At 40.4% G+C, this 12,212-nt stretch overlaps 2 protein-coding genes across 4 annotated transcripts in view; one reads left to right on the top strand and one right to left on the bottom strand.

Annotated features, from left to right (window-relative positions):
- The window catches only part of pdcd11 (programmed cell death 11), a 25,478-nt gene extending 22,512 nt beyond the window's left edge, over positions 1 to 2,966 (top strand). For both annotated transcript variants that reach the window (XM_034095256.1, XM_034095213.1), the window contains exons 33-36: positions 501 to 669; positions 1,287 to 1,440; positions 1,633 to 1,798; positions 2,496 to 2,966. In XM_034095256.1, coding sequence (XP_033951147.1) covers positions 501 to 669; positions 1,287 to 1,440; positions 1,633 to 1,798; positions 2,496 to 2,667 — 661 coding nt within the window. In that variant the 3' untranslated portion in view covers positions 2,668 to 2,966. The remainder of the gene's footprint in view (positions 1 to 500; positions 670 to 1,286; positions 1,441 to 1,632; positions 1,799 to 2,495) is intronic.
- LOC117456764 (RING finger protein 122) lies at positions 2,963 to 12,212 on the bottom strand. 2 transcript variants are annotated; one of them, XM_034096650.2, is made up of 7 exons: positions 11,506 to 12,212; positions 10,964 to 11,319; positions 9,092 to 9,245; positions 7,366 to 7,408; positions 6,798 to 6,839; positions 6,037 to 6,119; positions 2,963 to 3,852 (listed from the first exon to the last, which is right to left on the bottom strand). In XM_034096650.2, the coding sequence occupies exons 2-7, from the start codon at positions 10,986 to 10,988 to the stop codon at positions 3,732 to 3,734; spliced, it is 468 nt and encodes a 155-aa protein (XP_033952541.1). In that variant the 5' UTR covers positions 10,989 to 11,319; positions 11,506 to 12,212; the 3' UTR covers positions 2,963 to 3,731. The 2 variants fall into 2 exon arrangements, with proteins under 2 accessions (XP_033952541.1, XP_033952609.1); XM_034096718.2 differs by having other exon boundaries at positions 10,964 to 11,139; positions 12,036 to 12,212.

The raw sequence follows: 12,212 nt of genomic DNA, 5'->3' as shown, positions 1-12,212 counted from the left end.
GATTTTAAAACTCTCAATCGTCCTTCCTGGCAGTCAAGATAGAGGCCAAGATAAAAACAAACGGTTGCCTAACTTTAATGGATCATAACAAATCGGGTATGGAATTAATTTGCACATGCCCAATGTCAAAATGAGTTTTGAGCCCCTACATAGTCTGTGTTCAATAAGGAGTGCTGAGTCAGCATTCAGATAACTGCAATAACAAAAAAGCCTGGAGAAGAGACCAAATATTAGAAAGAAGGGTACGATGGAAAATATCATCTCCCCACAGTAATGTATAGAAATATTGTGTTTGTCCCACAGCAGGGACATTTTAATTGCAGTAAAGGGACAGATAGGGGCACAAATATTTTATATATAAAAATGTTTATAATCCTTAATAATTAAAACAAGTATTTCTTGGGCTGATAAGATAATATGTGCATATCTGTTGCAATAGGGTGTGCCCAGGAAGGTTTAATAACATATTCTTGATTTATATTTGTGTAACTCTTGTCCAGGGAGGAGCAGGAGAAGCTGAACGTGTGGGTGGCGCTGCTGAACCTGGAGAACCTGTACGGCACCGAGGAGAGTCTGAAGAAAGTGTTTGAGCGGGCGCTGCAGTTCTGCGAGCCCATGCCCGTCTTCCAGCAGCTGGCCGACATCTACGCAAAGTGCGACAAGACCAAGGTACGATCGACAGTGAAGAGTAAAGGATTATGATTACTCAAGAGCTGAGCTTGTAGAAACATGGTATTTCCCCCTTTACCTTCCCTTTGCTGTTTTACGAACGGCTTTAGTACCTTTGTAGAAAACTATTTACGCACCCTAACTGTCCAGTGTAACTATGTGGTTCTCATAGGAAAGCAATGCAACAAACATGACAATCCAAAAGGTTATTATGCATTGCTGCACAGTAAACTACCCAACTGTGCACTTACAATGAGCACCACCGTAAACATCTACAGCCGTAAAACACAACAGCATTATTAATGCAGAAACATCTTGTACAAATATTTCAACTCTGACAGGGAACACTTTACACAAAATGACTCCTTTTTACTTGAACTACCCTTAGTAAGATGTGGTCATCATAATATTTGGATATTTTACTTTAATATATATTTGAATGCACGACTTCTAATTGTGTCGTGGATTATCTTTACTTGGTACCTAAGTAAAGGATCCAAATACTTCTTCTACCACCAGGTACTAGGATCTGCTGACTGTATTTGTTTAGACGAATGGTAAAATACTGTTCTGTAGCCACTAATGTCCACATGTCCCTGTCTCATGTGTTTTTCCAGGAGGCAGAAGGCCTGTATAAGACGATGGTGAAGCGTTTCCGTCAGAGTAAGGCGGTGTGGCTGAGCTACGGGACCTTCCTGCTCCAGCAAGGTCAGAGTGACGCTGCCAGCGCTCTCCTGCAGAGGGCACTGAAGAGTCTGCCCTCCAAAGAAAGTAAGAAACCCAAACATCAAAGGCGTAGTCACAAAACAGTTTGAGTTATACTTTTTGGCTGTACACCCACCCTTCAGATCTCATGTCAGAGTGCATTCGGTCTTTCTAATAATACAAAAAATGAACCCCCCTTACCATCCGTGCTGTGTATATCCATAGGTTTTAACCTTTCCATATTCCTATTCCTCTCAGGTGTGGATGTGATCACCAAGTTCGCTCAGCTCGAGTACCGTTATGGTGATTCGGAGAAAGGTCGCACCATGTTTGACAAAATCCTGACAAGCTACCCGAAACGCACCGACCTGTGGTCCGTCTTCATCGACCTCATGGTCAAACATGGGTCGCAGAAGGAAGTCAGGTGAGCGAAAGATCCTACTTTAATCTCTAACTCCTCATTGTCACTTCTAACACATTTTCAATCTCTAGACATTTTCTTTATATAAAGAGGGAAATGACGTGGCTAAAGGATGCAGTGTCGTGTAAACTACAGGGTTTCTTAGGATGTTTTGAGGTGGAGTTAGTTACTCTTCCATGGTCAGTAAATTACCTACAGCAGATAGCCGTCAGCAGAACCCTAGTTTTGGAGACCTAGTACTGGCACGGAAGCAAAGTAATGTACTACTTTGGACAGGTACATCAGACAAACATACCGGCAGAAAGTGTATTTGCCTGGTCTTCAATAACACATTTAACAAACCAAACGAAGCAGTGAAACACCACTAACTTCTATCTTCTGCAAGGTAAAAGGAATGTTTTTGTCAATGGAGTCTGGTAGCTACAAAAGAGAACGAATTACAGCTTCTGTTCCCTGCTAGAAATAGCTGTACATTTTAAATAGCACAGAAGTACATTGCTTATCCCCCATGCCATTACTTCTGACTGCTACTCCAAACTGGGCACATCTACTCTAGGTACCTCATACTAATTGTTTTTTAAATTATCCCTTTAATTTTTTAAACGAGAAAATCGGACATCCGGTTAAGTGATTAAGACCAGTTTTATGACCAATCATAATGAATTCTTCATGATGTTTTCCAACTTCTTGTCTCCTGCAGGGCGCTCTTTGATCGAGTGATCCACTTAAGCGTTTCAGTACAAAAGATCAAGTTCTTCTTCAAGCGCTACTTGGAGTACGAGAAGAAGCTCGGCACCCCGCAGAGCATCCAGGCTGTCAAAGAGAAGGCCATGGAGTTTGTGGAAGCTAAAGGCACAGAGGCTGCCAACTAATGACCAAACACACACAAATAACACTGTTATGAGCCTCACACTCAGCTTGTAACCTAGTTTTTATTGTACTGGAGACTGAAGGTCATAACTTTTGTAAAGTGAGTTGTAACCATCTATAAATGTCAAAACAAACTTGTATTTAACATTTCATTTTAGACAATTTTGTGTGTAATGCTATGAAGAGAGAAATTAATGTCATGATTATTAATTACTGCATATTTGAATGGCTACCAAATCTTTTATGGGAGCATGTTTCTATAAAATGACAATGACGCTTCAATAAATCCAACACCAATACATTACGTGACGTTTTATTTAAAAGCAACAAATACAAAATAACAATATATAGGGACATGTTTACATACAATACATACAGGCAAGACTAGTTTTCTATCAGTCTCTTTTTAAAAGGAAAAGGGCATGGGACATACTCTGTAACAATATTGTCTACTTTAAATTGCCATGGTTGTAATCCCGCTGGTCTTAGTTTGAGACGGAGGTCGTGGCTCTACCTCTGACTGCGTTTCACCTACATTGGCAGTATTGAAGATGCATGTGTGGCACAGGGTTATAGGGTGACTTGACATGGGTTGTGCTGGCTGTATCGGTAACACCCCTGAGATATAAGAGGTATCCATACTGATCCTGTACTCTGAAGTCCCGCTCAATGCCTGAAGTGTTTGTCTCGGGCAGTGCTGCACTAGTCGTCCAATGACAGTGGCAATGATATCCTGCTCTCTAATGTGGCTCCTGTTTCCTGTCATGTTTTGTTTTTTTGGTGAACAGTGCAATATGGAAGTTGAACTAGGAGCTAATTTTTTTATGAAAAGATCCTATTCATCCACTCACTCCCTGACTGATCTGACCAAGTCATTTTGGCGCTCTCATTATCCAATTCCCATCACGGCGTATTGCTCAAAGGTCAGCAGCAGGGCGGCCACTTTGGGATCATTATCAACATTTCCTGTGAGATGTCTTTAAGATGACCGCTGTCCATCATCCCTAGTGTATTTAATGTGTGTGTTTCCTGTAAGGGGAGTTCGGTTTCCTCTCACACAGCTCTTTCACACCTCCTCCGGATCCAGCGGACCCTCTGAACCCTGGGGAGCGTCTGTGTGGAGCCGGAGGATGGGTTTGTTGCACATGGGGCAGACGCTGCGGATCTCCAGCCACTTGAGCAGGCACCTGACAGGACAAAAAACAGTTTCTTAAAAAATGAACAATTGAATCTAGTTTAGGACAACACTATCACCGCTTAAGAATTCTTATTTGCTGAAATTAATTGATCAACGAAGATGTATTTACTTATAAGTAACGAAATGTATAAGGAAGCCCAATTCTGCCATTGTGAAGAAAAAAGTCATGTTAGTTATGAGTAGCTTTTCTCAACCTAAATGCATGTTATATGTAATTTACTATACCTGAATAATAAGAAGCTTTCAAGAAAAAATATTAATTGGAGAAAGGCTGTCAATCATTTTGAGAACGACTTGCAAACATATTTTATCCTACTAAATATTTGTCTTCAACCTGACGTATCTTGGTGAAAACTGCATAGATATTTGACTTTTTTTAAGTGTTTGTTCAATTCAGCATTATGAAAGAGTATGTCATTTTAACCTGTTAAACCCAGAGCCTGTTTTTCAGGTCTCAGGCTCGAAAATGACATTCCCAAAACAAATGACCATATCTTCCCTTCTAAAAGGGTTAAATTAATAATCTTTTTTCTCAAAGTAATGATAAACCTGTGAGTTGGATGTAGAAAAGTCAGAATCAATATAGATGTGTTTTTATTTTAAGGAAATTCAGATTGAACATGGTAAAAAACTAAATTATCCGTCCAAAATATATTTTGTACTTATAGTGAAAACTAAGCTTGGGTGATGGGTTAGTAGACCTTTAGGAATCCAAAGTACAACCTATAAGTACCCTGTATCAAGATTGATGCAAAACAAGTGATATTTGACCTTTTTAGACAGATTTAGCAAAAGAAACCTCTTCTGGGGCCTTTTGGGTGGATTTTCCATATCTCTGGCCCCCCTTGTTCGATTTTGACATGTGACATCTCTGTTGGAGCCAATAGAATCCAAGGGAAATCGTCCCGCACACACTCATGTAAAAAAAAAAGTGCATGCTCGCTTGCCTTAGAGGGGAGAAATATCGCTGCTCTGATATAAAGCAACAGAAAAGCTGTTTTATTGCTTATGGATTATCAGAACATTTCAAAGGGGACACAGACACATTGAATTAACCTATGGATTAACTACAGTATCGTTTTTATCGTTTTAATGCCATTGAAGACCAGTTTAGACCAGACAAAGACGTAGGTAAGCCATGTTAGCGTTGTGGGCTACCTAGCGCCACTTGTTTTGATGTACGAGTTTGTATCTTTCAGTGTTGAGGTGGGCACCGTTAGATTCTGTGTCTCCTTGCGATCATAAACGATGTGTTGGATGTGCACCTAGGATAAGTAATAAGGGAGCTAGGAGTGATTATCGGCGCCGTAATAGGTTAGCATTTTTCGCTCGGGTCATTTAGATGCTTCTTATGAGACTTGTGTTTTGTTTTGGTAAAAATGGTTTGTATCGTCAGTTAGCTGAGATTATTCCCGTTAATCTGGTATAACACATTAATAGGTTCTTAAATATTAAGATCCCCTGAGACGGTGTCGTGAACACAAAAAAAAAACGACCCGCAGAGGGGGTCCTTGGAGCTTAACAGGAAATACGCTTATTCTCTTTCTTGTCATAGTCAAATATTTAATACCATTCAAGTGTGCAGGGCAAGCTACAGCCAATAGCATGATTGCAAAAATTGCTTTGAAAATCTATCCCAGTTCCTCCACAACTCACTATTTAAATGCCATATCTTGTTTGTTTATTCAGTATATGGAAGCCCATTTAAGCCAGTGTGATGGAAAAAAGATTATGCAAGTCATTATGTGAAACTCGAAAGTAATAAATAAGTATACAAATATTGATATTCGTAACTATATATATTACAACAAATTACCTTTTTAAAAAACCTTTAGAAAGCTTTCTTGTTTAGGCCATATCATTTTGACATTCTTACTAAATTAACTTAAAAATATAAATGTATACATAATACTAGATATTAGTAGAATTAGTATATCTTTTTTTTTTAAAAACGAGTGCTAGTTTCCATGTTTCGTTTTTCTTTTGCAAGCAGCATTGGGCCTCCATACCTGACAAATCCAAGGTGTAAACGTGGGCTAACTGTTTCTCCCTGTCCAGTCCTAATGCTAAGCTAACCGTTGACCATTTTAACAAAAACATCTTCTCCTCATCTTACTATTGCCCAGAAAGCAAATAAGTTTCTATTTATACTTTCCATTGTAGTTAAACTCACTTCTTGTGAAATGCATGTGAGCATGGGCACACTCCCAGTTCATCTCTGGTCCTGAACTCTTCCAGACACACTGCACAGGTTTGCTGCAAGGACGAAAAAAACACCACCAAGGTTAGTTCAGCAATCTACATTTCATTACATTTATTGTGTTTTCCCCTAACCTGTATTCAACTGGGGGCCTGTATCTCACAACAGCCAATAACATTGCCATTTGTAAGTAAGCTACATTTCAGTAGTAAGTCAATTTCATCTGACGTAGATTTTGAGCAAAGCACAAGTAAAAGCGTCTGTTTTTAAATAATGCTTTTACCTTAACTATGTTCTCTATTAAAAGGTCCCATAAGACCTTGTACATAGGCAGAGGTTGGACAGTTAATTAAAAATGACGGCTGACCACCACTGCCCTGGAAAGGCAGCAACGAAATTGCAAAAGCCATCTTTTGAGCAATCACAAGAGACAGAGTAGGGATCTTTTTATAATGCATATTGAATGAGTGAGCAGAGCATTTTTTTTTTTTTAAATGGCGGCATTTGAGTTACAAGATCTTTTGAGGACATCTTGAGCGTGTGCTGCATGTTAATCACATCTGAGAGGAGAAATTGATTTAGTTAACTAACCGAACCCTCCCAGCTCATAATGTGTCATCTGAGCTGGAGTGGAAACAGTGTGGGGGTAACATGTGTACTGCTGCCAGGTCATAACATATACATTAAGCACAAGTGATGTGTATGAGATTTTGTTTACAGAAAGAATGACTTACTCCGAGAAGGCTCAGTTTCTTGCTGGCTCCCTTCAGCACCACCTATGGTTACAAATATGAAAAGGACTGAAGTATTGTGTCATGTGAAGGATGTGTCAATACTATTATTCTTGCAGAAAATCGATGGTGTAAAACAAACACTTCAGATGGCTTCAATAATCTGCCTGTGTGACGGGCTTGAAAAGTCTCAGCAGGAGTGGTTTGTACTCCTGTTTGTGATATTTGTTATCTTTCATATAAAAAAAAGATCATAATGAATACATAATACAGATGGCTGGAGTTGAACCTTCAATGAGGCTGAAAATATGTTCATCAACTGTCACCACGCTACATTGTGACACCCTGTTCCCAGATCATCATATCAGGCCTGTTCACACTGCAGCTGGATGAACAGCTTTGAATCAGAGGGCAGGTAAGGACACTCGATGAAGACAAGGTCATCTATAAAGGGTGGTGTTATGTTTCACAGTTGACAATAATGGTGGAAATGCTATAGTAGTATTTATAACCAGCCTCAGAAGCGGGTGTTACATGTTCAACCATAGTGACATATACTGCAGGGACATACCTCATTGTAGCTGAACTGCTCCCTTGTTCCTTGTTGTTTCAACCTGAGAGTGGCAGAGAGAGAACAACATCTGTACGGTAGAAAAGATTGGCGTAATAGCTGTAACTTAATTCAGTGGTTCACAACCTGGGGGCCGGGGCCCTAACTCCATTGTGATCTATTTTGTTTACCACTCAGATACTAAACCCTCAGTAGCCAAGCCAGTTTTCCATCCAAATCTACCCTTCATTTGTACCCCATTTTGAGGTAATCGACAATGAAAATCACTGATTCACTTTACTACAGACATGCAACCGGTGACTAGGGGTCATAAGACGATGTACTTTTATATATGGGGGTTTCAGGCCAAACTGACTTAAAGGAACTAATAAAATACATCAAACCTCAGTATATTGTCATATCAACAAGCAATTTAGTATATAATCTAATAACTTTGGATGAACCGGCACTATAGCCTAGGCCTACACATTTTAATAAACTCTTAACTCAATTGATAACATTTTTGATCATATAATTGTATACAATACTATTTTAAAAACTGATAATGATTTATTGGTTGTATCATTGTGTCATTTATAATAACTGCACAACATGTGCAAGTTTTGAGTCCTTTATGTGGTGTTCACAACTGCCACATGGGGGTAGCGCAAACAGTTTTAAAATACAACATTGAGGTTATACCACTTGATGAAAGGCGAACATTTTTGTAAACAGTTACTTATGTAAGGCCAAACTAGAATTTATTTGGATTTATGTTTGTGCGGACCTGATAAATGTAAGTCAAACATTGACTCGTTTTGTAGTCGTTTTGGCTGTAGCTAGCTGGTCAGCTAGTTTGTTGCTAACTATTGTCTGCTTTTTGGTGCTTGGCAGGTAGCTTGTTGTGAGTTTTCCAACCTTTTAATGAAAACAGGCCGATTTATCAGTCTCAATCTCTATTACTTGGCGATTTGTAATTGATAGCCTTACTTTTGTTGTATGTTTTAAGATGTAAACATTAGCATAGCACAGGGACAGATTGAATTAAGCTGGTACAAAGCACTGTTTCTTTTTTTAATTTATATTTTTTGACATGGTCCCTGATATAAATGTAGTGAACAAACTATAAATAATGAAGTCATTTTTGTATTTGTTTTCTAATCATACAATTATAAACCATATTTAGCATGTTTGACAGCTCTGCAGGGCAACACTCCATACATTTGCATCATGATAGCTACTATCATCACAGATTAAGGTTGCACTCTTTCTGTACCCAATGACACCACTTTTCGTCTGTTGCCATCAGGGCGTAGATATGCTCTACCTGATCAAAGAACTTTTCAAAATCATGTATCCCTTCTGCACTCAAACTTTTAAATTCTTGAAAGGCTTTTAACTTGATTATTTATTTAGTATTGTGATGCTATGAACTATTTATAGTGTAAATTGGAATTATCCACATCTGTGCTCCCGGGTGTATCTGTGTGTTTTCTTCTTGGATGTTCCTGCCTGTGTACATGACATAAGCTGCTGCTCATAACCAATTGCCCCTTGCGGGATTAATAAAGTTGTTGATTGATTGATTGATTGATTGATTGATTGATTGATTGATTGATTGATTGATTGATTGATTGACTTTACTTTTTGGACTTTCTGTTTTCCCCCACATTTCTCATGCAGCTACCTTTCTCACTTTCTCCCCAGATGTTCACAGTCACCCTGTCAACATTCCTCCCAAACCTACCTGAAAAGGTAGCAGCAGAAGATGAGGCTCAGCATAAAGACAAAAAGGCCGATGCCCAGCACAATGACGTATACGTTGAGCGGGAGGTGATAGATGTCAGACGTCATGCTGCAGTAGTGTTCAGAGCGCTGAGAACCCAAACCACACAGGCATCCTGGCAGGAAGAGTTTACAGATACAGATTACATACTGGTAACTCTTAAGGTGTAGGGTCAAAGTTTAGTTCAATACATATTCTTTCTCTTTCAAATCAAATATTGTTAAATGTAGAGAAGCAGTCATGATGTGGGACGAAGTCTAGTTTTCTGTATTTCTGTATTTTCATCTTTTAAACTGAATTTTACTTCAGAAAATAGAGAGCTACTGAGAAAACTTCTGGCAATGTTTCCTGTCAAACACAGAAGCACCCTAAGATCTAACAGTATCCAGTCCAGCATTACAGTGCAGGCTTAAATTAGTAGCATAGACTTTGCCATTTGAACAGCCAATCGTTAAGAGTTTAGCGAGCAGTTGAGTTAAGAAAATCTATATTATTTACAAGCAGTCAAAAATCTAAATTGTTTGGTGATGAGAAAAAAATGGAATCCTGGAAGGGCAGCAGGACATTGTTGATTTTGGTATTTGTTGCAAAACTCAAACCATACGTGACTGGTCTTTTTTGAATACAATTATTTTGGTGTTTGTTTTGGAGGCAGGTGTTTCAAGGGAGCTTGTGACTGGCACTGTGGTGGAAACTGAGCCGATCACTGGACTGTACGTTAATTGGCTGTGAACAAGACAAACATGGAGGAGAGACACCACTTCCGCCACACCGCCATCTGTTCCACAGACTCTATAGAGGTGTGTGTGTGTGTGTGTGTGTGTGTGTGTGTGTGTGTGTGTGTGTGTGTGTGTGTGTGTGTGTGTGTGTGTGTGTGTGTGTGTGTGTGTGTGTGTGTGTGTGTGTGTGTGTGTGTGTGTGTGTGTGTGTGTGTGAGCACTGGGGGATGGAGGGTAGGGGTGTGTGCTGTCTGAAATGTGTGTGTTGCAGGTGGTAGGGGTTGGGGGTATATATTAAACGGATTAAACTCCAGGGACTAAAGGACCATTTGGTAAAACAATAGCAGAGGAAGCCCCACAGGCCGCATGTGTTCCTATTCATTTGCAGCGAGGATGTTCTTTGCCAGCCTCGAAGTCCATGTGTCTCTCTTTAGAGGGAATGAATGGGTACAGCTTGCACATCGTGGGGGGTATGGGGTGGATAATTTGACGTGGTTGGGGGATTTACAGGGGAAGAGGGGGGTTTATTGTAGGGAAGACCTAGGATAGCATAATGATACAATTATGAACATCCTGGATGCACTTCAGAATCAGTAGACGGTAACAAAACAAGAGTTTATAAACAAGTTAGGGAATAAAAAAAGAAAGACCAGGACAGCACTCCATTTTGTCTAGTTAATATTGCCACATGTACATTTCGTAGGATTGAAAATGACCAGAATACACGCTGAAAAGGGCCTTTAATGTCTATAAATAATCATTATAAATAGTCAAAGTGGAGTGCTGTCATAGCCCTCCTTTTGTCTTCTACATTAAAGCTCCAGCAGCCAGTCTTCAAGGTCCAATTGTGGTTTGAGTACGTTTTGTCTTCTTCTTAGGGAATTTAGAGGATACATATCTTCAGTTTCGGTTGTCAAACAAACATGACCTTGAGTTATTTTTATATTTCATCTGCATTCTCTCAGAAATGTTCCCTTTCACAAGTACACCCATTACATGGATCCCATAAGCTGAGCAGAACGCTGAATAACTGACTCTACGAGATATACAAGTTAGGACACGCGCCACCACCTCTTGTGTATTAGGCAGACAGCAGAGAAATCCACTCACTTACCGTTACACCATTGGAATGGTTGCATGAAATTTGACTCCCAGGGTAGCAGCAGTAAATGCAGGCCCTGTCAGGAGAAGGCTGGAGGGTAGCCAAGCTCGTGGGCTGGAGCTCCGGAAACTGGATCTGTTTGGAGCCTAATATTCAGTCCTTTTGTTGGCTTGTGTCAGACAGCTCCTCTGAAAAAACAACCATCAAGATTTTTCAGATTTACTCAGAGTCCACAAATCCTCAGGGAGGTGCAGTTTTGTTGGCTCAGCAGTCTGTGCTGCCCAGCATTCCCCAAATCTGGATTAACCACTCCGTGTAAAGACTGGGAGATTTGGTACTGGGATTTGGACTGGAGACCTCATGTGCTCCTGGATCCCAGCGAGGATGATGTCATTACATGGGGGAGAAGGAGAAACAAAGAAATGTTGTTGATTGTTTTTGCAGATACCTCATACTATGTTATTCACGAGTTGTTATGTTGGAAAGCTGAATCTCACTCTGACACAATGTCATAAATAAACCACACAGGCTGCTCAGAAACAGGAAATACTTACATTTTCAGTAGAAATGGGCCTCTTAGACTTCTCTTTTGCATCTGCAGTGTCGTCCCCTGGCCAGATTCAATGATACCCACTGTTTAAAAGGACAGTCCTCGTCCAATGAAGGTAATTATCTGGCATTAGTCTACGCTTTGTCTTCCTCCCCAAAGCTGCTTTTTTAACCGAGGATTTTCACAAGTCTCAACCCCCTCTCCTCTGTTGTCTCCTCCTCCAGTCCTCTGATCTTGCAGTGGGTATTCCTCCTCAGTGTTGATGTGCTCCCTTCAAAGCCCAAACAAAGTGAGCACAGCTCCATGCAGTCAACAACAGTCCTCTTGCTGGGTTTGGTGTTTTGCTGGTGTTTGTGTGTGTGTGTGTGTGTGTGTGTGTGTGTGTGTGTGTGTGTGTGTGTGTGTGTGTGTGTGTGTGTGCAGGGTGGGATGGGGGGATCCTACTCTCCCTCTAACCATCTGCTCCTTCAATTAAGGGAAAAAAACAAAGGCGCAGGAGTGTGTCTGCGTGTGTCGTGTTCAGACTCTCCAAACCTCCAGCTGGCTTTGTCATGGCAGGCTTCCCCTCTTCCTCTTTTCAATCCAGGATGATGCTCAGAGAGAGAGAGATTGACAGAGAGACTACAGATTGCCTTTCCCTTCCTCCCCTTGCTCCTGCTCTGGTCTGCCTTGGGTTTGTAAACAGATCTGTGCTCATGTGACCAGCCGTTT

Source organism: Pseudochaenichthys georgianus, chromosome 1 (genome assembly GCF_902827115.2).
Source record: "Pseudochaenichthys georgianus chromosome 1, fPseGeo1.2, whole genome shotgun sequence".
In the NCBI taxonomy this organism is placed as follows: Eukaryota; Metazoa; Chordata; class Actinopteri; order Perciformes; family Channichthyidae; genus Pseudochaenichthys; species Pseudochaenichthys georgianus.
The sequence above is the reverse complement of the archived record's forward strand: the minus strand, read 5'-3'. Positions and strand labels throughout refer to the sequence as shown.

Coding starts and splice junctions, on each gene's coding strand:
- LOC117456764 (XM_034096650.2), bottom strand. CDS start 10,988: ATGCAACCATTCCAATGGTGTAACG. Junction 6,840..7,365: donor AGCAGTTCAGCTACAATGAG/GTATGTCCCTGC, acceptor TTGTAACCATAG/GTGGTGCTGAAGGGAGCCAG. Junction 3,853..6,036: donor TCACATGCATTTCACAAGAA/GTGAGTTTAACT, acceptor TTGTCCTGTCAG/GTGCCTGCTCAAGTGGCTGG.